A 27,423-nucleotide genomic window follows, 5' to 3' on the forward strand; every position below is an offset into this window, starting at 1 on the left:
TCCTTTTGGGTAGAACTCTAGTTAAAACACTAAGAAGAAAATATTTGGGTTTTTTTTCTTTTTCTAGGTAAGTCTTAGTAATTTTTTTATTAGCAGCTTTAAATATCATACTGGTATTTAATAAAGCTCTGTTTATACACGTGAATTTTGGTATCTAGTTTTCAAAATACAATCCTGGATAGACTATGCCATAAGAACACAGTAACAGAGTCATCAGTAGTGACTTTTATACTTGTAAGAGTTTGCACAAAGCCTGACAGCTTGACTCTATAATGGACAAGAATTCCCAGGAAAGAAATGCCACTCTGAAAGCTTTTATTCCTGAAAAGATGATGAACTGATAAACATCCATTAAAAAGAATACTGAAGATATGCCACGCATAAAGGGCAACACGAAACATTGTGCCTTAATCATCATGCATAAACCAGTGTACACCAGCTGATTAACCACTGTCCTCATAGTGGAGCCAGTGCACGTGTGTGTGCAAGAGTGAGCATCTTTATATGCTGCAAGCATAAATGCCTTCACTCAAAAAACCTGCAATTAAAATAATTATCCAGACGCTCTGGGTATTTATACTAAAGATATACAAAAATAATCTTTTAAGCACATACGATTGCCAACACCATTCATTCTTTGTTATGGAGATCACACCTGGGAGTTCAGTGTTAGAGAATGCTACAGACAGAGAGAAAAATAAACTGAATTCTCCCCAGTAAACACTTTGTAAATTGACGATACATAATGAATAATTACTACATTTGCTTAGCAGGAAGAGGTATGTTTTGGTTGCCCAGATGGTATTTCCCAAATCAATCACAAAATAAAAACCATGATTGATTTTGTTATTCTACACCAAAAAGCAACCTATGGGACGGATTACGTTTGTTTCTTTGATCTTTTCCAAACAGATTTCACTCAATAAACTGCTTATATGTCTTTATAAGCACATTATACTGGAGGCTGTTGTTTACTGTCAGGAAAATTTTGGGGGGTGAGAAGAATGAAGAGCAACTAAAAACTGGTCCACAGGGATTTCCTGAAGATAAATAAACAAAATTTCTAAACTCCAAGACGGGTCAACACGAATTTGTCTACCGTTGTACTAAAAGGAAAATTTATCTGAAAGCATCAACAAAGATCTTCCTACACAAGCTCTACTCTGACAAAACCACAATGTAAATATTAAACTTTAGATGCAATGGACAATTTCTATCAAATCTGAAAGGGACACAGTTTAAGGTAACAGTGACAACTGCACTCTGCCTAGCTCATATTGGTTCCATTGCTTCCTCTTCACTCAAATATATGCTGAACTTGGAAGGAAACATGTGATAAATAAGGGGGCTGAGGAGGAACTCCCTGTTACGTGGGAGAACTGCAGCAATACAGGACTGTTAAATGGCAACAGGACTGGGGATAATAGCTGCTAATGCAAGACATACACAACGTAGGAAGATGATGAACAGGGTGAACACTTGGGTGAAAAAGATATTTTGTGAATATATTTGTAAATTTGGAGTCATGTGTAGCTTTGAAACCTATTTAAGGAACATAACAGTATCACGTTCCCACCACGACATACACTGGTTCACATTTTAACTATAACCAGAGACTTGCAGGCCCCAGTCATGTGAGTGTGTCACTAAGTCTGAAGGCACTGAACTTGCTGATCTACCTTTAACCACATTCCCCGGTGTATAGCTTTAAGACACCACTGAAAAAAACCCTGAACTTCACAGGATACAAAGTGTTCTTACACAATCAGAAGGCAGATGATTAGCTAATAAAATACATTATTGTAATATCAGGCACAGACGGAAGCAAATAAAACACATTTCTGCAGAAGAGATTAGCATAGATGTTTCAATGGATTAGGGAGTTTCAGTGACAGAAGGTATATTTAATATATAAAATCCATATAATGAGAAGCAGTGGAAAAAATAGGACAACTGGCATCTGTCCAAGAAGTATCTTCATAAAAAAAGCTGTCAAATATAAACACTTCTCAGCAACAAAACACTCTGCAACTGAACAAGGCAAATTTAATTCCGAATGTACAATGTATCTCATCATGGATTTTAAAATTACAAATATCCTTGAGCAACTGGATATATCCAAATTGAAACAACCTTCTCCCATTAAATAACTCCTGCCTGACACTTATGATTAGTTGAACATAAATACTGTTGTTTTATTTTAGCAAAAGGACAGTTAAAAAGGAATATGACCAATGTGTATAAATATACCCAGAGGCAAACACCTGAGAAGGGTAAGAACTTACGCTGGCATAAGACCAAATGGTAATAACTGAAATTAAATAACCTGATGTTTTCAGATGAAAATTCACAATTTTGTGATCAAGATGACCTGGTTGTTTCCAATAACAAAGGCTTGAAGTCAAGCAACCCAAGGATGTTCCCCATTTCCAGTCATACATCCTAAGAACACAATGAAATTTAACACTCTTGCAAAACAACTCTATGTTAAATCCTGTAAATCTGCTCACTAGAAAAATATTATACTGGCTATAAATGATAAGAGAAAAATACCTGTAAAGTCAGATGTGAATGAATTTTGAAAGCTTTAAAAATTATTTACACGGTTCCAATAAACCATGGATCCTCATTCAAGCTATCAAGACTGAAGAATCCTTTCCAGCAAGGGTGGGGCTGCTTAAACCCTGTTAAAGCAACAAACTCTGGAATATACTTTAACTTCCTACCAATATTCCTTATTCCTGTTCCTTCCCGCAAAAATTGAAGAGAGAAAAATGATGACATGGCATGCCTTACCATTACAGAAAATAAATAACAGCCTTATCATCTTTGATGCCTCCTGGAATTTGTTTTAACACTCCCTGTCACAAAAAATCAAGAAAATAATATTGAAGAATAACCAGTGCACATATGGGATATACTAATCAATCACAGGCCTGGCTCCTTCATTGGCCTCTGTCACTGACTTTGGTAAATTTTATACAAGAACCTATTGGAAACACACACAAACATAGCAAACACATTTAGAATATTTAATGTTTTGTTTCATGGGGTGTTTTTTTCCAAGCTGTGAAACTAGCAAACTTTGAATTAGGAAAGTTTGCACTAGGTAGGTGAACCACTTCATAGAATCACAGAATCATAGAATCAGTTGGGTTGGAAAAGACCTTCAAGATCATCAAGTCCAACCCCTGATCCAACACCACTGTGGTTACCACACCATGGCACTAAATGCCACATTCAGTCTCATCTTAAAAACCTCCAGGGACAGTGAATCCACCACTTCCCTGGGCAGCCCATTCCAGTGTCTGATTACCCTCTCTGGAAAGAATTTCTTCCTAATATCCAACCTAAACCTCCCCTGGCACAGCTTAAGATCGTGCCCTCTTGTCCTACTGCTGGTTGCCTGGGAGAAGAGACTGATGCCTACCTGGCTACAGCCTCCTTTCAGGGAGTTGTAGAGAGTGATGATGTCTCCCCTGAGCATCCTCTCCTCCAGGCTGAACAGCCCCAGCTCCCTCAGCCTCTCCTCATAGGACTTGTGCTCACGTCCCTTCACCAGCCTTGTTGCTCTTCTCTGGACCTGCTCCAGCACCTCAATATCCTTCCTGAACTGAGGGGCCCAGAACTGGACACAGTACTCCAGGTGTGGCCTCACCAGTGCTGAGTACAGGGGAAGAATCACTTCCATGGTCCTGTTGGCCACACTGTTCCTGACACAGGCCAGGATCCATTGGCCTTCTTGGCCACCTGGGCACACTGCTGGCTCATGTTCAACTTCCTTCATTCTTAGATTAGACTAATTTGTACTTCTTAAGGAACCATAAAAAATCTGTTCTATTGTCAGTTGATGCTCCATCAGGTCCATGTTTTAGTCTCAGCTTTTACTAATTAATATATTTTTAGTCATTAAATACAACGGTCTTTTATTTTGAGTGTCTTTTGCAATACTTATGTTCAACAGAAATGCCATTTCAATTGAACCAAAGTTTTTTTCAAAATACAGAAGAAATTAATTGCATTGTTTCACCTGAAAAAATACTTTCTTTCCCTTCTCCTCCTCCTTTTCTTTTATTGATTTTTTAAAAACCCCCCCAAATACATACAGTGTACCATCTTTTTCCCCAAAAAGCCCATAATTAAGCACATATACAGCTCTTAAACAATGAGCATTCAACCACTCCTAGTCTAGGAAGTCCAGACCACAACATGACAAACATTCTCTTTCTGGACAAATGCATACTTAAATACTTACAAAAATTAAAAAGAAGATGCTAATCACTGCCAATTTAGTGATCTTCTGTGTTTATTGAAAGTGATACCTAATGTTTACCCTTAATTACTGTTGCTTTGATTTATTAAAAATATTAAATTATTTGGGGGACAAGAAATTTTGTTCATCAGGTAAGTAGTTGTTTTTTCAGAAAAAAATCCTTTTCATTTTGAGCTACTATTCACTATTCCACTTCACATTGAATCGGAAATGAATTATTTACAAGATTCTAATCTGAAGTTATTAAAAATGGCTTTATACTCTCAAAATTCCTCTTTCCTATCTTTCTTTCTTGAAACGAAATAACCTATTGCAAGCAAGACTTAATTGCAACAGATGGAGGGCACTTGCTAGTATAGCTTCTTTTTTTTTTGTTTTAAATTCAAGTGCTGAGGGTAGTAAGGAACATACATACATACATATATATATATATTTGTGTTTATACATGTATTCACCACTGTACCCCTATTTGTAGACTGGAAATTTCTAAGTAATTAAAAGGAAAAATATGGGCAGCTTCTGTAGGTGGAGAGTGAATGTACTTATAGAAGCTCTAAGGAAATAATTGTTGTGCTAATACAGTGCTATGGCTGTTCAAAAAAAAACAAGTGGATGTGATGACTCTATAAATATACACACTATTCTTACAGAATTCAGGACACTGTATATCACCGCATTCTTATTCTGCCTCATTTAATACTCACAGACAGACTGTAAGAAGGTTCCAGTATCACTGGCACTGACATCTTCCCTTGAAGATTCAATTTTGTTAAGTAAAAAATCTTTTCTCCCACAATCCTCTCTTTTTTCATGCGACGTACGCTGTACAGTCTAAAGCGAACTGCATAATTCCCAATCATCTCAGACTCAACGTGATTAAATTTGAATGTCTCTGTGAAGACAGGGCATGGTCCCCGCTGGATGCTGGTTTTTGCTCTCTGCTTCTTTATAGGGAGAAGAACTAGGTGTACTTGCCACGAGCTTCCACCTGTCCTGCTGTATGTGGGAATGTCTGTGACAGCTGTCACTGTCACCAAAAGCTTCTGTTCCTGTGAGTCATAGTCAAAAGTCACATCCAGTGTGCCATATTTAGCTACTGGCTCAGGATCAAAAGGTTTAGGAAGCTGTGAAGATGATCCTCGAGCTGACATATCCTGAAGAAGAAGAAGAAGAAAAGTCATTTATTTATTTATTTATTGTATTCTATTATTAAATCTAGTGTGGAAATACATAGCTTTCTTGAGACAATATGAAGGCACTATGATCCTTTTGTTCATTTCATAAACAAGGTTATCAAACGCCAAAAGCCCAAGGAGAGGGCTGACTAGCAGACAAGAAGAAATCAAAAGACTTCACCTGGCCGATACCACCAAAAGCCAGGAGCCAATCAGACAGAGCTCAGACTGAATTAGGCTGTATTGATCTCTTCTTCTATGCCTACATGTTAAAATGTATATACATATGTTAAAAGACAGAATTACCTTATTTCAGTGTGAGTATACACACATTTTTAAGGTAATATATTACAGTGTTTGAAGAGCTGGCTAATGACTGAGAGCACAGTGACATACCAGCAAAGAATATAGGAATTACAAACCTACTTGCATGTGCAGCTCCTGCTGTATGAATATGTCAAAAATTATGAATATGCCAAAAATTATCAGAGAATCACAGAACACCTTGGGTTGGAAGGGACCTTAAAGATCATCTAGTTCCAAACCCCCTGCCATGGGCAGGGATGTCACTATCATGGCTTTATTCATGTAATTTTACCGAAACTGTGCAAGATGCATCTCTTTTGAACACAACTTCTGAACTTTCTGTAAACTGCATCAGTCCTAAAACTGTAGTTTAAACTTAAAATTCAGGTTGTTTATTGTCGCTTCAAATTTTGAACAAAATATTGATCTCCTATATTTTTACAACAGTTAGTTTGATAGTGATACTGAAACACAAAATATTTACAAGTACAGAGCGACCTACTGCTCATGCAATAAGTTATCCCAAGTATGTAAAACAAATATATTTCAAGTGTATCTTCATATTAATCAAAAAAACACTTGTTCACATGAATGAATAGATGCCACAACAAAGCCTTTTGGATTAAAAAATATTCTTGTTTTAACCTGGTTGCTACATAGCTATGGGAATTCATTCCTCTAAAAGCTTCACTCTTCAAGTTTTGAGTGGCTATAAAAAAAGTTGGCAGCATTCTCAGTTTTTATTGAGTATGCTTACACTAACAACTGGAGTGACACACTGGGAAGAACTAGGATTAGATTTCTTCCAGTATATCCAGGTTCAAGGACTATATGTACACACCATATCTTCATGAGCAATAAAGTTAATACAGATCACAGTTGATCATCAGATACATAAAGACAGCTCACCACTGGAGGACCTTGCAGTTGGGCCTTCCAGATCTAGTACCAACACCCCAGGTATGCAACATCAACTAATCAAAAGGTCTACTAAGGTACATCAGGATTGAGCTCTAATATGTCCTTCAATACTTCAGGTAGCAATAAAAGACAAATTTGTACCAAAAGGAGCCTCTTCTGCACATGACATCACTAAGTAGACTTACCCATGAATATCAGTGCAGTAACTGGTTGTTAAAGACATTTCAAGGAAATATGTGTCAGAAAAGATGATTTCTTCACAGAAAAAAAAACACAGATATCATCACAGTTATAGCAGAAAACAGGAAAATGAAGTGGACCAACCACTATATCACATCAACAATTAAAAGAAAAATCTTCATAGTTTGGGGTTTTTTTTTTCATAAAAGTTATTTTATATTGTAGGGTGTTCGGTTTGAAAAGCATTTACAAAACTTTTATTTAGGTTGTTTGAAAAATTCTGTGGAAGAATTTTGACTACAGTCCTCATAGTGTGAAGAAGTTTTCTGACTGGTTTCAAAAATAATTCACACTTACTGGGAGCTTGTTTCAAAGTTAAGGTGCCATAAAGATAACTACAGTAATCTGAACAATCTGAAATCCTACCGTAACAAAATATTTTTTTTTTAAATTAGTGAGATGCAATATCAGTGTCCATATAACGCTGCACAGATCTTCAGATTAAAAAGCCCTAAAAAGTTGCACTGAATGGCACTTCAGAACACTTAACTGTTTTCATTTACCTCTGGACTAAGAACCGCTGTGCTATCACTTGGCACATCCTCTTCGTATCCCTTGTTATGAAAGCTTTCTATTTCGTGCCCCGTGCTTCCCTCACTTGGGCACTTATATGAACATCTTGGACTGTTGCTACACTGGGAATATTCACATTTACTGTCTCCAACTTCAGAAGGCGTACAGGAAAGATGAGGAGAACCGCTGTCATCCTGGTATGGAGGCGGCTGCAGTTCATCTAGCGGAGGTGTTCTTCTCATCCTCTGTATGCAGTTTGCTGAGAATAAGTGAAAATTCTTTACTTACTTTCTGATTACTTACTGTTGAAACAGTTCTGTGGAAAATGTAAGTCTATAAGTCTGGAAAGAGTTTTTTAAAATCTATGTATGTCTTTTTTTTTTACTTTACATTTCAAATCAGATGACGAACACTACAGAAAAAAAATTTGTTAAAAATGGAAATGAAAGAAATTTAGATAAAAGCAAAGTTTTAAGTGTGTAGTCAGAATGGATTGTGTAAACCATATAGAAATAAATATAGCACAAATATGACATGACAAAAATTCTAGGCTTGGACTTCAGTGATGCTTACCTTGCAAAAACCTTTGGATATCTTATGTCAGATTCTGTGCAGGTGGAATGTAGACCAATTACAGAAGCAAAATGCACTCCCTAAAGCCACGATATCAAACTGATCACCTCCCATGCAGTTGTCCACCAGGGAGATATCAAATTGAACTCTGAAGACAAATAAGGTACTAATAAAGGCAGCCTTTCACACAAGTAAACTCTGCTCACTGGTGAATTTAAAAAGTGAAGCAGTGTCTCAGATCCTTTATTACTTGATAAGGACAGCTAAAGGGTCTGGAAGTTAGACACTAGATAGAGTGGCTAAAGACAGTGGAAAAAGGATCATGAGCAATCTTGTGCTTGGGGTGAATACTTGATACTGACATCTTTGCTTCTCACACTAGATAGATAGATAGAAATGTGGTTATACATCTCCTCAGAAAATAAACCTGATACACAGCTACAAATATAGAAAGCTAATTCAAAATAATTACATTTCAAGTTTTCATCTCATATTTTACTATGCAGCATTACACAGTTGAACAGAATTGGGAAAAGACAGCAAGGTGTGCAGTAGCCGAAATAAAAGGAACATCAAGGATAGGTGATGACCTGTGTCACATTTTGTTTACATCTTCTGTAGAGGTTTTAATGAATATTTCAATGCTCCTCACACATAGAATTACCTTTTCCACAAAAATTTCAAAGCAAAAATGTTTTCTGGTGTCAGAAATTCTACTTTCTCTCACAGAAAAATCTACCACACAAGGAAGTTAACAAAAGTATTAACATTAGAATAACGTAAGCTTTGATTTCAGATTCATCTGAGAAAGAAACTGATCTTTCCCACATAACAAAGGTGGCACGTTTTAGTTTCATCATCAAATTTTTTATCCAGGATTGCCCTGACTGTGTCCTAAAGTCTCCAACCTTTTAACTCCTTCAGAGCTAATCACCAGTTGTTCAACATATCATATAAACAGACTGAGTATGCATAAGAGTTACCTTTATGGAAAAGGCCAAGAACATAGTCACACGGCTCTCCTAGGAAACAAAGAGTCTTAAGCAAAAGGCTCTCTTTAGCTCTCCTTTCCTTTGGAAGGCTGGGCTGTATGTGACTGTGGCATGCTGGAACACTTCACAGCATCTAAGACTTGATGTAAAGCCCAAACCACCATGGTTTGGGTGCACACTGCCCATGGGAAGCACTCCCAGACACACTGGCTACAGGGGAGACAATGTGCACTGCTGGGAAAGGACAGGACAGCTCATTATGGAGCATATCTACTGCACAGACAAATACAGGCCTCAGAGATAATGGGGGATGCAGGGCTCTTCTCTATTTCAATGGCTCTTAACAGAACACCTCTTAGCTTTAGCTAAGGGAAATGAGTAATTAAAACATTCCAATGAGATGAAACCACTGTCAGGAACCCCCTCTTCTCTGATAAACCCATCAGAGTCAGTCTGCCATTCAGAGTGATTCCGAATTGCTGTTACAGTGCTCCTGCTCTTAGTTAGACCAGTGCCACTAACTCTTGAAACTTCAGTCCCATGGGGCTGGAAAGCAAAACAGCCGGCAGGGAATCCTATTCTCGAATTGCAGTCATCTGCCTAGCAGATAAACATAAAATCTTACCTATTAATATCAGATAACTTTTGCCCATGAAACTAGGTTGACATAATATTAGAATCTAAACTGGTGTTTTAATAATAATACAATAATAATACCTATCCATACCATGAAAACGGGGCTTCCTTCTCATAATTTATATAATTAAATATTCTAGCAAAATCAGAGTAACATTTCTGCTCATTGTTGCTAAAAGGCAACAAACAGCATTCTATGAAACAGTAATTACCATGCAGCCCCGAATTTGATATCTTTCTTTTCACTTGAAGTCAATTCTGCAAAGACTTTTTACTTCCTAGCTTTTGCACAGTCTAACAATATGAAAGTGTGTCCAGGTAACTATCAACACCATTATTGTCTTACATGAGTAAATAAATGACTGTGTGACTCACTTTTTTCACTTTCATGAACTCCATTACATATCCCTATGGGAAAACTCTACAGGCTGTGTGACAGAAAGAGGTGCTTTTAATGTAGGCAGGAAAGAAGTGAAGAAAAGAAAATTCTTATTAACCAGATGTGATTCAAAAATCTCAGAAAAAGCTAAAGCCCTGGGGCAGGTTTTAACTAATACATTTTTGAAAGTTTAGTCTATCAAACTGAAATAGCACATATATTCTTAAAACAAGGATCTGGGATTAAAAATCTAAGGACACCTCTGTCTAAACAGGCACAAACTGGTTTTGAACAAAAGCTTTATCTGCATAAAAAGATATCAAAGTTTACAAATTAATTTTTAAAATGAAAATGTCTCATTTTAAATTATTTTCCCCTTTCCCATAGTAAATGATGCAATAAAATGAATTTTTTGTTACAGCTCTCTGTATATAATATATATTTTATATATAATAAATATAAATATATATAAAAATACTGAAGATTTTAATTACATTAAGATATTCTAATGACTGATGATATCAAAGACTAATGATACCAGTGAATACAGCAACACGAAATATCTGATACTGGGTATTTTCCTTAAAAATTACACAGAAGGAGCAACTAATTTCAACAATCAATCTCTCAACACAATTCTGCATATGCATCAAAGTTTAACACAAAAAATCACTGCTAGTGCCTGCTGGCCTATCACTGATTGTCTGGAGGAAAACTTCTGGAGCCGAAAGAAAAGCATGACCTGAAGTGTTTGCATATTTACCTGTCAACCCCCTGTCTAAAACATACCTCGTACCTTTCATTTAAGGCATAAACTTAAGACACAGGTACACTTGTGCATACTTTTGTACTGTGACAAAGCCAAAGAACACCCTCCAAAGACCACTGAGCGTGCCTAATAACATCTGCTAAAGAGTTACTCTTAACAAGCGAATGGTTACACTGAAAATCTAAAATTAATGGTTGAATTGTTTCTTTGCACATTTCCAAAAACACTTTCCGCTCTCAAATCAGATAGAAAATAATTTTTGCCAATTCCCCCAATGAAATAAATAATATTAAATTACCATAGCAGTTTGCACTAGACGGGATGAAAAACAAGCCACCATACATCCCAAAAGTGGAAGAAAGATACAACCACAAAGAAACGAAATCGGGTTTTGAGGCTCCTACCAGAAAATGCCAGAACAGAGAAAAGACAAATAGAAAGAAAGATCTCATATCCAGCTTTCCAGCCAAAGTATGTGAAATGACTTTGCATTCTCATAATATGAGTGAAACTAAATTTGTTTAGTAACAAAGATTTGGTAAATTCTTCCTTGAGAATTCAGCATATTGCTGCCAATAGGCAGATTTGAATAATCAATTTTTAAAGGGTTAGTTGCTTTAAATAAAAATTTTCTTCCTTCCTTAGTAGGCTGGAAAAACACTCATATAATGGTAATAGTAAAGGCCTTGCTTAATAGCTAAACAAATCTGAACTGTAAGTGAAACACCTGAGAAACACAAGCAGATTAGCATTTTGCTGGTACACTCAGAAATTGCAGCATGTAAACTGTCATTAGCACATTTAAGTCAAAAGTAAATAACTATCTTCTTTTTAGTACTGTTTGTTAAACAATGAAGGGTAATCTCTTCCCGTATGTCCCTTCAGGACATACTGCAAGCCATCATACCTAATACATACCCTGCCATCAATCTCAAGAGACTGTCAGTAAAAACTGACACAGCAACAACCTAGGCCAAAGTGAGTATTCCTGGAATAGCTATGAGCCATGAGTCAATAGCTGTGAGAAAATACACAAACTTTTTTGCTGTGTGGAATCAAAGTTTAGAGATGCACAAGTTTACCAGAAGAAATGCTTTCGGTTTGCAGCTGCTATCTGAGCTTGCTAATTCCAAAGCTCCTCACTTCTCATCTCTATCCTGGTCTCTTGTGGACCATGCTAGGCTGCCCAACATTTTGGCATGCAGCTGGTCATGTTCTTTCTTTTCCATGTTTCTAGTGTTTAATCTTTGCTATCTTAATAATTTTCCCAAAGGTTCTCAGCAGCAGCACAAACTTAGCCCTCCTTAGCCCATATTTCCTGAATAATTCCAAGAACACCTATCTCTTAACATATGGGTAAAGAAATCATCCTTGTGCCTTTAATTCCCTTGTTTAATAAGCAGTCATTAACTACATTTTTGTAAGTTCAATTTTCTCATATATATTACTTTAAAAATTCCCACAAATGTGGGAGGCAACGTTACCCCAACAGTTCTTTTGGAATCTGTTTTCCAGTTTCTTTAAAACAAATAAGCACAATATAAATGAGTAATTTTGGCAAGTCAGATTTTGTAATTTTTAGAATATCTTCATATTCCAACAGTACCTTTTCTTTCTCTAATATATCTCCGCATACACTATGCTACATGATTATTTATTTTTTTAATCGAACGTAAATTTCAAGTTTTCAAGCCTTCAAGGGGTTCTATGTAAATGTTAAGACAATTTAAATAAAACATAAAATGAAATACATGTTTAAAAATTAAAGAAACCTTTCTTATTCTGAATGATTAAATACCCTTAGAGATTTCTGATAAGCAGCACAGACAGTCCAAATGGAATTTTCATGTTTGAACTTTTCTACCATCCAAAAATATTATGTTGACTGAATTACCCCATATTACGAGGAGTATAAAATATAAACATTAAATATTGAATAAAACCTCAAGCCTCTCCTTCCTTTAAAATCAAAAGCTTACATGCATCTTTGTGACGACAAACCCCTTATTATTTCACAATATAACAAATTATCTTGGCATTATTCTATTTCTCTTCCAAAACAGTTATGGCATGAGGCTTGCTTAGTGAAAAAAAGGGGAATATAAGAGTGGTATGGGGTCCTTATGGACAACAGAAAAAAATTCTTTATGAGAATTTGCATTTGCCACATTTTAGACTTTTATTCACAGTTGAACTATCTTCTACATTAGGCAGGTGTTATCACCAGATAACAAAAAAAATAATCATATCTCTGGTTGGGTGGGGTTTTTTTTCAATAAAAGATAATTCTGTTTCCTAATATTTAGAAAATTCCAGACACTATGAGCTTAATTGCTGACCTGTGGAAATCAAAACAACATTGCTGCCATTTACATCTGATGTCATGTGAAGTTCTTAGCACTGCATTTTCCTCACCCTCTAAGGCTAATGCTACTAGTCATTGATGTAAGAAAAATGTTCTCTTTTGCTTTTTATATTAAAGTAATCCAAAAATATAGAATTATCTTTGTGTCCAGTCATTAAAGCTTCAATTTTCTTCCACAGGAAAGGTCTAAGAATGACTGAAATTACTGAAACATGCATAGTTTTTGGTTTGGGGTTTTTTTTAATGTGTCTGTTTACATCTTTAGCCTGCGGAACCGGTTGGTTTTGTTTCCAGACAAAAGAAATTTGCTCTTTTCTGCACTTACTAAAGCACTGCTTATTTGTAAGAATTTATGGTCTGTTTTATAGAGCAATACTGAAAAGCCCTGCACTGGTGAAAAATTCTTTCTCTTTCCCGAATTAGCCCAATTTATAACATTTTAATTATAAATATATTCTTAAAAGCATTATAGTGAACCAGCTGTCAAAGACATTCTTTTGTTTCCTTCCCAAATATTTTGGTCGGCTTTCAATGAAAATTATATATTAGCAACTATTGAATTAATTTGCTTTCAATTTAAGTATCATTTTCTGATTCCTTATACAGTATTTCTATTAATTTCAATAGGAAGGAGTTCTGCTACCTGGTTTTGGATTTATAATTTCCACTTGTCCAAAATAATGCTTAAACCTAACAGTTCAATATTTTAATCTTTTATTGATGTGAATATCAATGCATCAAGCTTTCCAGAACCTCTTGTTTTCTGATACTACATCCAGCTCTTAAAGCTTTGCATCTTTAAGAAGTGAAACTGTGAATTTGATTGCCTTCTTTTCCATAATTATATTTCCTTTGGTAAAGCATTTGTTCTAAGTATGCTCATTCTGGTAGAAAAACTTATTTGTTGTTCCATTTAGATGCCGGTTTCACTTATACTACTTTTATAATCAGCCAACTTTCCTTTGCACTACCTTTCAGATCACTACATTGGCTAACTTCTTAAACGAACAAGTGTTTCTGTGCACCTCTGTCCACTGTTCATTTCTTCCAAATTATCAAAATTTTAAGAAAAATATCACTTCTAAAAAGATAGGTTAAATGAATTCATAGAATCTTCCTTTTATTTTTTCTTCTCTCTTTTAGAATACACTAGAAGTCCTGCTTGCTGAGGGTGATTGACAACCGGCTTTGAAATCTTAAGAGTATCTTGGTGACAAGGAAATGCCTTTTATCATCTCTGTGAATTTTCTCCCAAATTTGGCTTTTTCACCAGCATTTACAAATGCTTAAGGGAAATTCAGAGCTTTACAGCTAAAAGCTTTGAAAACTCCACCTGCTGTAAACAATCTCAGGCCCCTGAGAATCCTCATTTCTCACCAGTGTGTGCACACTGGCATCCCCCTCGTACCCCTAGATGGTAGCAGCTGGATGTGGGCTTCAGAAATATTTTCCTGTCATTGGTATACTTCATTTGAGTGCAATTATCACTTTAAATTATAGCTCAAAATCCAGTCCAGTTTTATACTACTACAGCTGCGGTATTAAGCACTGGAGCTGAGCAGCAGGATAAAGTGCTGAAAAGGTGAAAAAGATCCCACAGAGGTCTAAAATCAATTCCCAGTAAAGAACTGTAACACACAGCTAATATTCCTGTAATGTTCCTGCTCTCATTCAATTCGGTCTCAAATGAGGAAACAAAGTGTGATTAGAAAGCAAGATTAATGTGTTGTGAGTATCATTTTCTTTAACATACTAATGTTTTTGTGGCTCATTTCAGGCATGTTCATTTTTATATTTGACAAAAAAAAAAACCCTGAAGTTTTCTAAGTGGTACAGAAAGCCCCTCGAAGATCTCAATAATTATTCATTTGCCAATACAAACAGATCCATTCAGCAGTATATACAGCATTTACACGGGTTCCTTAACCATCAGAATTCCATCACTCTTTTTTCTATACTTTTATTTTAAATAAGATACAACTACTCCCTTTAGTGAGAATTCTTTCTGCAAGTTCAAATGCTATAACTTTGTAGTGTCTTAAAAACAGCTTCACCTTAGTATCTGTTTTGTAATTTAAAAAAAAAAAAATCTGTAAAGTTCCCTACTATTCTAGCTTTCTAATTATTACTTAATCCTAACTGGGGAAAACGAACCACGAAAGATATTTTCCATCAAGACCTGCTTCTAGAATAGGAACACAAAGCTTGTTTTGATTGCTTTGCCTTGTTTTCACAGCAATTTTGTGTGCAGAGGATGCTCTGCTAGAGAGAGTGCAGCAATACAATAATTCTGCATGAACCATTTCAGTAGAGCATGAGTTATATTTTCTGCCCATCCACTTAAGATACATACATGATCCCAATTTGGCTGTCTTGCAGCTGTTAATATATTATGGTGGACAATAGTAGTACTATAATAGTAGATGTTAACGTTTGGTACTTTACAAATGAAGAACTAAACTACAGGGTAAATAAAGAGGTAATAAAGATTGCTGTGAATCTAGCTCAGAAGTGCTCCTAATCACAGAAAGTTTCCAGTGAAGCGCAGAATTGAAATCAAATATTTTAAGACTAGTACTCTAGGCATTTATTCTGTTCGTTTTTGTGGTTTTGGTTTTGGTTTGGTTGGTTGTTTTAAAATTTTTTATTTATTTTTACTTCAAGCTTTTTAAATTATTATTAATCTAAAGTTCACCTGAAATGTATAACACCAACAAGATGGAAACCTCCAAGCCACCAGCTTTTTAAGAGATATACCCCCATCGAATTTTCCAATATCATCAGCTTCGTAGTGGGAAAGAAAGAAGAGAAAGTATGAGGAAAAAAGTACAGGGAATAAGAGAAAAAGGCAAAAGGAGAAAGTAGGAGCAAAGATTCAGAAAAAAAAGTGATAGGTTGTTGGTAAATGAACAAAGAAAAGAAATAAAGGGAGAGAAGTTTAGTAGATCTGTACAGAAAATGAGAAAAGCTGCAAAGAGAGAAATAAAAAAAGATGATGCAAACAGGAATGAAAAATTACAAACGGGTAAAATAACAAAGCAAAATGACAGAGGAAGAAAGGTGGAGGAATGGGGAAAATAAAACAACATATGACATGCAAAAAAGTGATTCAGATCTGAGAAAAAAGCAATGTCAACAGAGCAAAGAGATAAAAGAGAAATCAGTGATGTCTGATGGGTGGAAATATCCATATTTGTAGGTGAAAATCTGCACGACCTAAAGAACACAGCTAGTTACATTCCAGGAGCAGCAAGACATGTCCCACAATAAGCACTTATTTTTACATTTATATTTTAGATTTATCATTATTTTTCCTTTTAACTGGGGAGACAGTGGTAATTATTTATTCAGATCCTAAGATTCCAAAGCACCTTGATTTCTCTTATCTGTTCAGGCACTTTTTTCCCTTCTCTCTTTGACACACTGGCTCAGTGACTTGCTGTAGTAAAATGGACTGTATTTCCTGCAGTATATCAGAGTATTTCTGTAAAAAGGATTTCAGAAAAAAAACAGAATTATTTTTTTTTAAACATCTCTCATAACTTTATCAAATAAAAAGCAGCTAGAACCCAGAAGAAAAGTCTACTATGATCTCAGTTTGCAGGAGTACCTAACAGGTCAACAACAGAAGAAAACTGTCTATGTATGCTCAAGAACTACTCTAAAACCTTTTACATATTAGTGCCTGTAGAAAGTATGCTTAGGAATGGCACTAGTACCACTTATGAGGCCAACTCTCCAGAAAAAGAAAGGCAAAATAGACACTGTGAAATCATAGGAAATGGAGATGCTTTGAAACCAAGGTATCTTTGCTTCACATACCCAGTAAGAGGGCTAAGAATTCACAGAAAAGGCACAGATTAAGCAGCGGGGAGCACATCAGTCTGTTCCACTCACTCCAGCAAGGCCTCAAACAAGTTTCTCCAGGTATAAAGAAACACAATTATTCAAAACTAAATTTCTTGCACTTTTTTGCGGCGCTTCCGAGACCTCCCACCGTCACAGACGAGCTGCTTTACTAGGCTTATACGTAATATGTGATGTTGCTATGTTTCCACAGTTGTCATACAATTCACAAAATAGGTAATTTTCTGCATTTTGACAGGACTAGATGAATATGAGTCTGGTTGGTAAAGATCCTTCCATTCAGGCATAGCACCAGCCATAAGAGGTAAGCAAGAGCTTGTGAGGATGAGAGAAGAGGGGCCAAGCTGCATATTGCGCACAAAGGTCTACTGAACCATGCTCCAGACCTCAGCAAATAGCAGGAGAGGAACAGGTCTTCCATGTCACCAACCCAAAGAAACAACAGAGCCGAACAATCAAGGATCAGTCATTCTCAACCCATTTACCTTCCCAAAACACTATCTGGAAAATTGTGTTGCCATGAATACGGTGGTGTAACTGTAAGTATTTACAACACCAACCTACTAGCCATTGAGACAGAGTGAAAACATGCATCTCCATCAAAACTCACTTCTTACAGATCTTTCTTATACTAGCAAAAAATTTATATATCTAATTTGAAATTACTGTTTGATGCTGCTTGTTGAATAAGAGACTTAAAGGTGGTGCACAGCAGTTAATTAGTAATCAAAGTCTGACAGCTACAGCTGCAAAATGTTTGTATGATAATTTCAAAATTGAAAATTATTTATTTCACTCTACATGAAATTAGTGTACGCTCATTAGAAAGTCAGTGATTATCTTGAAAAGTACTACAGGAACATTTCAGTAGCTTTGATACAACAGCAGAAAATATACAACATATGTCTCCAGACCAATTACTATCACACCCTTCCTCGTAATTTGGTGTCAGCAAAGTTTTTAGATCTCAGCATTACAACTGAAAACTATTCAGCAGAATGATGTTTAACATGGTTCACAGTCAGAATGTTACATTGCTGCATCCTGCATTAATTACATATATCTACCATATATCTACTTTCATTGTTAGAAACAAACACAAACACCAACTAGCCAAAAACTACACAGAAACCCAAACCCACTGCTACCACCACCAAAAAAACAACCCCAAATCCAGTCCCAAAGAAACAATAGTACAAGGAGCAAAAGAGACTCAGAATACTTTGTTAACTGGTGACATGTTACTGTAGTATACTCGTTTTAGACAGTGTAGTAACACTGAAAGTTTTACTTTGATAAAAAGAATATGTCAAGACTTACTTTTACGTTAAAAGCATCCTAACGATAGTTTACACACACAGAGAGACATATATTTAAACATACATATGCGCCCCCTCCTGAATGCCAAGTATCAGTTAAAGGAAAAATTTAAGGTTTATGAAATATTAAATATAATTAAGATTACAGTGAGGAAGTGATATGCATTACAAAATGCTGATGTTAGACAACAAATATTGACCTTTAAAATTTAACAAATGAAAGAGTCTTAATTTGCTTGTTATTCAAACTTTAACAATAAGTATGATAGCTTAGATAGGAAAAAGAAAAAAATCACAATCCCACAGCATTTGCCGTCACTTTGCATTAACATTTTGACCAGTCAACAATTCAGCAGTGATGAAATGTGCAGTTTGATTCAAAGTAAGACAAGGCTATTTAAATAACTCAAAATAAGAAATGGGTATTGAAACATTAGAATTTTGATAAGCGATCACAGCTGCACTAGAATTAGTTTCTATAGCAACAGAGGAAATAATGTGGAGAATTGCACTGCAATACAAGATGGATCCCTTACAAACACTGCTGTTCAAATAGAAAACTTTGAAATTATTCACTGTATTAAAATATTTTTATTAAAATGATTATTCAAATATCCTATACCTTGTACTTCATATATTGTTCTATTTTTGTTCTCTGGGATTCAATTCTAGACCATTCTTTCAAGTTTTCACACTTTTCCCCATTGCTTACCTTCCTATTTTAAATTAATTAAAGTGACTTACTCTGAAAAATACTGTATCTTTGATCTCAAATTAATCTGTATTTTTAACCATTTTTTATTATCCCTACATAGAAGCACACATTACATTCATTTTTCAGCAGTGCACTTGCAAAACAGGAGAGAATGCTTTGCTTATGCTATTCATAAGAAGCTGCATCACAGCCATGAGAATTAACATCACTATGGAACTTCGGAAACTTACAGTCATACGAGACTTGCTCTAGCTTTTATCAGAGTGCACTCTCATGTCCTAAGCATGATTAAGAAACCATTGCAAACCTATTAGTATTCATGGACCGAATACCTGTAAGATGGTAAGATAAAAGCCTTTCAGATTTCAAGTGTTGCTCATTTCTAATACTAAGAATTATTGTTTCATTGCATCATCTCTGATTCTAGCTATTTTTGGTAACTAATTAAAAGCATATGCCTGAATCTTTTATGTATTTTGCCCTTATAATGAGACCTATTACTCTGGCTTATTCTATCCTTTTGAGTTCCAAAGTATCTTTCGAGTTACCATGGATACAAGTGATATGCTTTCTCCCACAACTGCTTTGTGTGCCTTATCGAACACCAGAGAAGTGGCACAGTAGGAATCTGAGAGATCTATACAGGATGAACATCTAACCACTTGAAGTGTTCCTCTTCCTCTACCCCCCAAAAAAACCCCTGAGGTACGACATATACTACCATCTGTAATGAAACAAACAGGCATGTTTGTTTCTATCTGAAATCTAGGACTTTTGCTCAAGGAAAACAAAATGAAAAAAGGTACAGACATAAATAAATTTAGTCTGACCAACACTGAAACAGTGTTAAAATGAAAATGGAAGTACACAGATTCATTCTGAGTTTGCTGTTTATTTTGAGTTGGTAGAGTTTGTGTGTTTCTAGATCAGTATAACCACGGGAGATGTAAACACTGCAAATTTCAGCAAGAGTTTCTGAAAGGAGTTGCAGACACATTGTATGCAACTCCGAGATTATGCATAAACTAGAGTAAATAAAACTCCTTTAAACAGAAATTGTTAAGCCTCTTTATACCAATTTATTATGGACATTTTCAAATGCAGACTGCTTTCCAACAAGCTGGGAATAATTTGTACTAATTCAGTGAGGAAGAGGGCAGTTAAACTGATTTTTCCCATTATGTTTTTGTATTCTGACCTCTTCTTAAAAACAAAAGACTCCCTCCCACTGAGGCAGCAAAATTTACACAGGATGCAAAAACCAAGTTCTGATAACATAATCTGAACTGATGTATGAAAAGTAAAGGGGAATAACCAGAAGGAAAAATAAATTATTGCAATATGAACTCAACATAGATTCAGAACTGTATCCCACCCTTCCATGCATTAAATCATCGGAAAGACATCAACTGCATAAACAAGTGTCATGGAGGCAACTAAGAGCAGGAGAGCCAGTGAAGAATGAGCAAACAACTGCTGCTCTTGTCTCTTTTCCTCAGTTACCTAAACTTCTCTAAGTACTACAACAAAACACTCAACAAAAAATGTATTTGACTTCTTCATATCCACAAGCTCAGATTTGCTTTAAAATACAGACGTTTTAAAGTATAATATCTGAGGCAGAGACATTGATGCATAAAAACCAGACTCTTACCCTTGTTTGTAGTAACATTACAAAATAACTGTATCATTCTGTAAATTTCCAACAATCACATACAGACTAAAGAAACAGGTGCCTGCTCGTAGAGGCAAAAACACCCCCTCTCGACCCCTTTCACCTGCCAGGGTGCCCTTAAAAAACAGGTATATGGCCCTGGTTTCAGAAAGTCTGATGGAGGACAGTCAGGAGGAAGATCTGTCTACAAGGTCTTCTGGTTACACCCGGTCTACTGGATCTGTTACAACTACAGGTAAAAGGAAAAAGAGAAGGGTTATTGTAGTTGGTGACTCCATTTTGAGGGGAACTGAGGGCCCTATATGTCGGCCAGACCCATCCCACAGGGAAGTTTGCTGTCTTCCTGGGGCCAGGGTGAGGGATATTACAAAAACACTTCCTAAGCTTATTCAACCCTCAGACTATTACCCGCTGTTGGTTGTCCAGGTTGGAAGTGATGACATCAATAATAGGAGTACCAGGGTAATTAAAAAAGATTTTAAGGCTCTGACCCGATCACTTCATGGGACAGGAGCACAGGTAGTAATTGGCTCAGTTCCTGTGCTAGCTGGGATGAATGAAGAGATAAATGAGGAGAGGTTTAGGAAAGCACAGCTTACCAATAGGTGGCTTAGAGGATGGTGCTATCGTCAAAATTTTGGGTTTTTTGATCATGGGGCAAACTCCATGTTGCCTGGTCTCATCAAACCAGATGGGCTTCATCTATCTGGGAAGGGCAAAAGAACTGTAGCCCGTAAGTTGGCAGGGTTAGTTAGGAGGGCTTTAAACTAGGTTTGAAGGGGGAAGGGGCGGCAACTGGGCTCTCCAGAAAAAAGCCTAAGGGTGTAGAGCCTGAGTTGAGAATAAAATCAATGGCCCAGCTGAAGTGCATGTACACCAATGCACGCAGTATGGGAAACAAACAAGAGGAGCTGGAAGCCATAGTGCAGCAGCAAAACTATGACATAGTTGCTGTCACAGAAACGTGGTGGGATGACGCACACGACTGGAGTGCTGCTATGGGGGGCTACAAGCTCTTCAGAAAGGACAGGCAGGGAAGAAGAGGTGGAGGGGTGGCTTTATATGTTAGAGAGTCTCTTGACTCTGTTGAAGTTGAGGTCAGCAGTGACAAGGTTGAGTGCCTGTGGACCAGAATCAGGGGGAAGGCCAACAAGGCTGACATCCTTGTGGGTGTCTGTTACAGACCGCCCAACCAGGATGATGAAGGAGATGAATTATTCTACAAGCAGCTGGCAGATGTCTCAAAATCTCCAGCCCTTGTGCTTGTGGGTGACTTTAACCTGCCGGATATCTGCTGGGAGCTTCATACTGCAGAGAAGAGGCAGTCAAGGAGGTTCCTGGAGTGTATAGAGGATAATTTCCTTCATCAACTGGTAAATGAGCCTACCAGGGGTAAGGCCCCACTAGACCTACTGTTTACAAACAGAGAGGGGCTGGTGGATGATGTAGTGGTTGGAGGCCGCCTGGGGCATAGTGACCACGAAATAATAGAATTCTCAATCCTCAGGGATGTAAGGAGAGCCATCATTAAAACCTCTACTCTGGACTTCCGGAGGGCAGATTTTGGCCTATTCAAAAAACTAATTCAAGGCATACCCTGGGAAACAACCCTTAAAGGCAGGGGGGTCCAGGAGGGATGGACATGCTTCAAGCAGGCAATTTTGAGCGCACAGGAACAGGCTATACCAGTGTGCCGAAAGGCCAGCCGGAGGGGAAGACGGCCGGCTTGGTTAAATAGGGAGGTTCTAAAAGAAATCAGGGATAAAAAGAAAGTTTACAGACTGTGGAAAAAAGGGCTGGTTACTTATGAAGAATTTACGAAGAGAGCTAGGTCATGCAGGAAAAAAATTAGGGAAAGAAAAGTGGAATTTGAAGTTAATTTGGCTAATTCAGTTAGGGATAACAAAAAGTCCTTTTATAAATACATTAATAGCAAAAGGAGAGGCAAGGAAAACCTCAGTTCTCTGTTGGACTTTGAGGGAAATATAGTTAACAAAGATGAGGAGAAGGCTGAGGTACTTAACACCTACTTTGCCTCAGTTTTTAGCAGTAAGACAGGTGGCCCTCAGGACAACTGGCCTCTAGAGCAGATAGACAGAGACAGAGACCTGAATAGCCTTCCTGTATTCCAGGAGGATGTAGTTAGTGACTTACTGAGCCAGCTGGATCCCAACAAGTCTATGGGACCAGACGGGATCCATCCCAGGGTGATGAGAGAGCTGGCAGAAGAGCTTGCCAAACCGCTCTCCATCATCTTCCAACAGTCCTGGCTCTCTGGGAAGGTCCCAAATGATTGGAGGTTGGCGAATGTCACCCCAATCCACAAAAAAGGCTGCAAGCAGGACCCTGGCAACTATAGGCCTGTCAGCCTGACCTCGGTGCCTGGCAGGGTTATGGAACAGATCATCCTGAGTGCAATCACACAGCACCTTCAGGATGGACAAGGGATTAGACCCAGCCAGCATGGGTTTAGGAGGGGCAGGTCCTGTCTGACCAACCTGATCTCTTTTTACGATCAGGTGACCCACCTGGTGGATGAGGGGAAGGCTGTGGATGTGGTCTATCTAGACTTCAGCAAGGCCTTTGACACTGTCTCCCATAATATACTCCTGGAAAAGCTGGTAGCCCATGGCTTGGACAAGTATACCCTCTCCTGGATTAGGAACTGGCTGGAGGGTCGGGCCCAGAGAGTGCTGGTGAATGGAGCTGCATCCAGCTGGCGGCCGGTCACCAGTGGTGTTCCCCAGGGATCAGTGTTGGGCCCAGTCCTGTTTAACATCTTTATTGATGATTTAGATGAGGGGATTGAGTGTATCATCAGCAAATTTGCTGATGACACTAAATTGGGAGGGAGTGTCGACCTGCTGGAAGGCAGGAGGGCTCTGCAGAGGGATCTGGATAGACTTGAGAGATGGGCTGATTCCAATGGGATGAAGTTCAATAAAGCCAAGTGCCGGGTCCTGCACTTTGGCCACAACAACCCCATGCAGTGCTACAGGCTGGGCAAAGAGTGGCTGAAGAGCAGCCAGGCAGAAAGGGACCTGGGGGTACTAATTGACAGGAAGCTCAACATGAGCCAACAGTGTGCCCAGGTGGCCAAGAAGGCCAATGGGATCTTGTCCTGTATCAAAAATAGCGTGGCCAGCAGGAGCAGGGAAGTGATCCTTCCCCTGTACTCTGCGTTGGTGAGGCCACACCTTGAGTATTGTGTTCAGTTCTGGGCCCCTCAGTTCAGGAAGGATATTGAGGTGCTGGAGCGGGTCCAGAGAAGAGCAACAAGGCTGGTGAAGGGACTGGAGCATAAGTCCTATGGGGAGAGGCTGAGGGAGCTGGGGTTGTTTAGCCTGGAGAAGAGGAGGCTCAGAGGTGACCTCATCACCGTCTATAACTACCTGAAGGGAAGTTCTAGCCAGGTGGGGGTTGGTCTCTTCTCTCAGGCACTCAGCAATAGGACAAGGGGACACGGGCTTAAGCTCCGCCAGGGGAAATTTAAGTTGGATATCAGGAGAAAATTCTTTACAGAGAGAGTGATCAGGCATTGGAATGGGCTGCCCAGAGAGGTGGTGGATTCACCATCCCTGGAGATTTTTAAACGCAGATTGGACGTGGCACTGAGTGCCATGATCTAGTAAATGGACTGGATTTGGACCAAGGGTTGGACTCGATGATCTCGGAGGTCTTTTCCAACCCAATCGATTCTATGATTCTATGATTCTATGATTCTATGATTCTATGACATATTAAATATTTCCATTTTTCTAACAGTGTAGGTTGGACTTACATTTACCCAGATTTCATAAGATGCACTTATTTTAAGTTTTAAATTTAACTTTGTACTGTCTCAAACTTTCTTTGGGGTATGAAAAAATCCATATAATATTTTCACCATGAACATTCAACTATAATTAAATCCCATTTCTATTTTTTCCCCTGAAAATGTCTTTTTAAAGTAACCAAAAGCTAGAGAATAAGGAAAATGAACTTAAAATTGACTGCTACATTGTGGCATTTATGCTGTCGCCTGTATTATCAAAATATTACAGTTCTGTAGTTTTATGTCAGAACCACTCAAAACAAAAAAAGAGCATTTGGAACAGTGGAGATATTTACACAATGGCTCTGTACTCAGGCCACTACATTCACTATTACACATGCTATCATTTTTCCTCTGTATAATGTTCTCTTGCATTATCTTCACTGGGCACAAAGAACACATAAGAGATTCCCCCGTTCTTCTCTGAGAAGAATTAAAGTGCAAACTAGTCTCTTTTAAAGAAATAACTGCCATTGTTACCATTTCTCATAAAAAAGATTCATAAATTCTTCCTTCACAAAATATTGAAGTTGTCTGGAAGTTGCCACTGTTGTTCCCTACACCTCTGTGGCCAATAGATTGCCTTTAACACTAATGACAACTACTATTGCTATTTCAAAACATTTTTTTCTTTAAAAGCCCCTTCTTCTTAACAGGAAGGAAAAGCAGATGATTCAGAGCAGTGGTTCTCATTGACAGTGAAAGGAATTTTGTTCTGGTTACAGTCAAAGATAACAGCTGTTACCAAACAGGATGATGAGTTTCTCAAAGGAGAGCATTAAGTGCTAGTCTCATAACAAATTAACTAGTCCTCAGTTAAAAGGAAAAATGACCATCAATTCAAAACACCTTTTCAAATTTTACCAGTACTACCCAAGATTTATCTACTGGCCAAATTTTGTGTGAATATAAAATTCATGATCCAAGCTTTGAGAGAAAAAGAAAGAAATATATGAGAGTGGTATAATTAACTTCATCATCAGGAAGAGCTTTTAAGTCACATATTTGCTTGCAAATTTCCATGGATTTATTATTATATTAAGCAAATAAATGCTTTAAAGCCCAGGGAAAAGACATCATTATTCTCTCTCAATCTCATAATCTAGAAATAGTTCCAATCTGATATTATGTACAGCATTTAACATAGCCAAATATGAGGCACTCCAAGCAAAATAACTTTGAGAAGGTAGTATTAATTAATGCAAAATCAGACTAGTTTCCTGGTTTGTATCCATCAGATGTTGAAAATAAGTGCAAAAGATTTTTGTGATTTTCATTCAGCTCACCATATTGTGAAAAACTCTACATATGCAACAGAAACATTTGGAAATATGATAAGTCTTTATAAATGTAACATAGATGACACTGTACTTTTCATTTCAGAGTTGTCTTTTTTTTCCTATTAAAATTCACAGGAACTTGGACAAAATTCTAAAAATATACTATCTGTTTTTAAATCTTACTAACACACTGTTTTTAGTGCTAAGGATTTAAAAACAAAGTTTCAGAAATCATTACTTGTACTTCCAAACTACAGACTGCTAAAATACAAACAAACAACTGATCAGATACAACATAAACAGGAACTATGAGATACTGGAAGCCACAGGAAGTTTGAGCAAAATCAAATAACATTCCAAAGCAGATTCCTTGAAGATACGGCGAAATTAGCCTAATCACTAGAGTTAATCTTGACCAATTTAAACAAGAACAGACACTGCCCCGCTTTTTTTGCCAACAGTTGCAGGGTTGGCCTTTTGGTTACGAGTGTGTTTTCCAGTATGCTTTGCAGCAGATAACAGCAATCGTGTCACCTGTTCAAGTCATATGTACAAGCTGTATTTGTTCAGGCCAAGCAGCTTCAAAGAAAAGAAAATCACACCTGAAGTCAGTCTCTTGAAAAGACACGACCCTTTTGTCGTTTTATTCTCCAAGATTTGGATTTTTCAGATACACATGCTCTTATCAGCTCTATTTTTAACCTGCCGCTCATATGCTCATATAGGATACTTAAAATTCTGAACATGTTTACATTATCCATCCAGCAGGCTAATGGAACTGCATACCAGACAGTCATGCATAATTCAAATCAATATCCTCAGGCTTGCAACTCTAAGTCAAAGCTGCCTTTAAATAAGCTGGGTGTGACTTTAACATGAATAAAATGTATCTAATTTTTAACCTTTATCTGACAAATTGATATATTTGCAAAGGAATGTCACAAATTTTCTTTTAAAATTAAAACAATTAGAAAATTGTGATAACCAAATATCTTTTGCAAAACACTTTTAAGGACAAAATTTAGAATGGTTCAACAAGACTGAAAGCAAAAAGGTCAAAATAGAGAGCTGGGTCACTTTTTTTTTTCTCCCAAGCAAATTGTACAAATATATACACAAAAACACATGCTGCCAGACTATTAAGTGGTGTGGAAGGTGAATGTAGCAAGATTTCCTATTTACAAATTTAAAGATCAAGCTTTAATTGAATTGGACATCGGTGACTCCACACAGAAAATCTTACAGCCAGTTAAGCATGTCTGCTAGCTTCTCTCAAAGGACCAGAGCAGAATTTCCATAATAAAATAATTTTCCCTTTGAGTTTTCCTATGTGCTTTCATGAGACCTGATGTGCTGCACTGGAGTGACCAGAAGCACAGCAATTACACTAGCCAAGGATCTATTTCCAGTTTGTCAGTAGAGTGGAGGAAAAGTAATTGCAAACAAACCAACCCCCCTGCCCCCAAAAACTCACCTCAAACCAAAAGGACACAAACAAAAAATATTACTTCAAGTTGTATAACATATCATGCTTTTCCTTTTCCCCGAGGAAAATATTCCAATAATTCCTAAAAGTTGGGGTAACTTTGTAACACAGAAGTGTTGCAAGCA

The 27,423-nt window shown here is 37.3% G+C and overlaps 1 protein-coding gene across 7 annotated transcripts in view; it reads right to left on the reverse strand.

Annotated features, from left to right (window-relative positions):
* The window catches only part of SYT14 (synaptotagmin 14), a 94,615-nt gene that overhangs the window by 23,863 nt on the left and 43,329 nt on the right, over window positions 1-27,423 (reverse strand). For all 7 annotated transcript variants that reach the window (XM_064648316.1, XM_064648315.1, XM_064648317.1 and 4 more), the window contains 2 exons: window positions 7,419-7,687; window positions 4,978-5,427 (listed from right to left, as the gene is read on the reverse strand). In XM_064648316.1, coding sequence (XP_064504386.1) covers window positions 4,978-5,427; window positions 7,419-7,687 — 719 coding nt within the window. The remainder of the gene's footprint in view (window positions 1-4,977; window positions 5,428-7,418; window positions 7,688-27,423) is intronic.

This window comes from Pseudopipra pipra, chromosome 3 (assembly GCF_036250125.1).
Source record: "Pseudopipra pipra isolate bDixPip1 chromosome 3, bDixPip1.hap1, whole genome shotgun sequence".
In the NCBI taxonomy this organism is placed as follows: domain Eukaryota; kingdom Metazoa; phylum Chordata; class Aves; order Passeriformes; family Pipridae; genus Pseudopipra; species Pseudopipra pipra.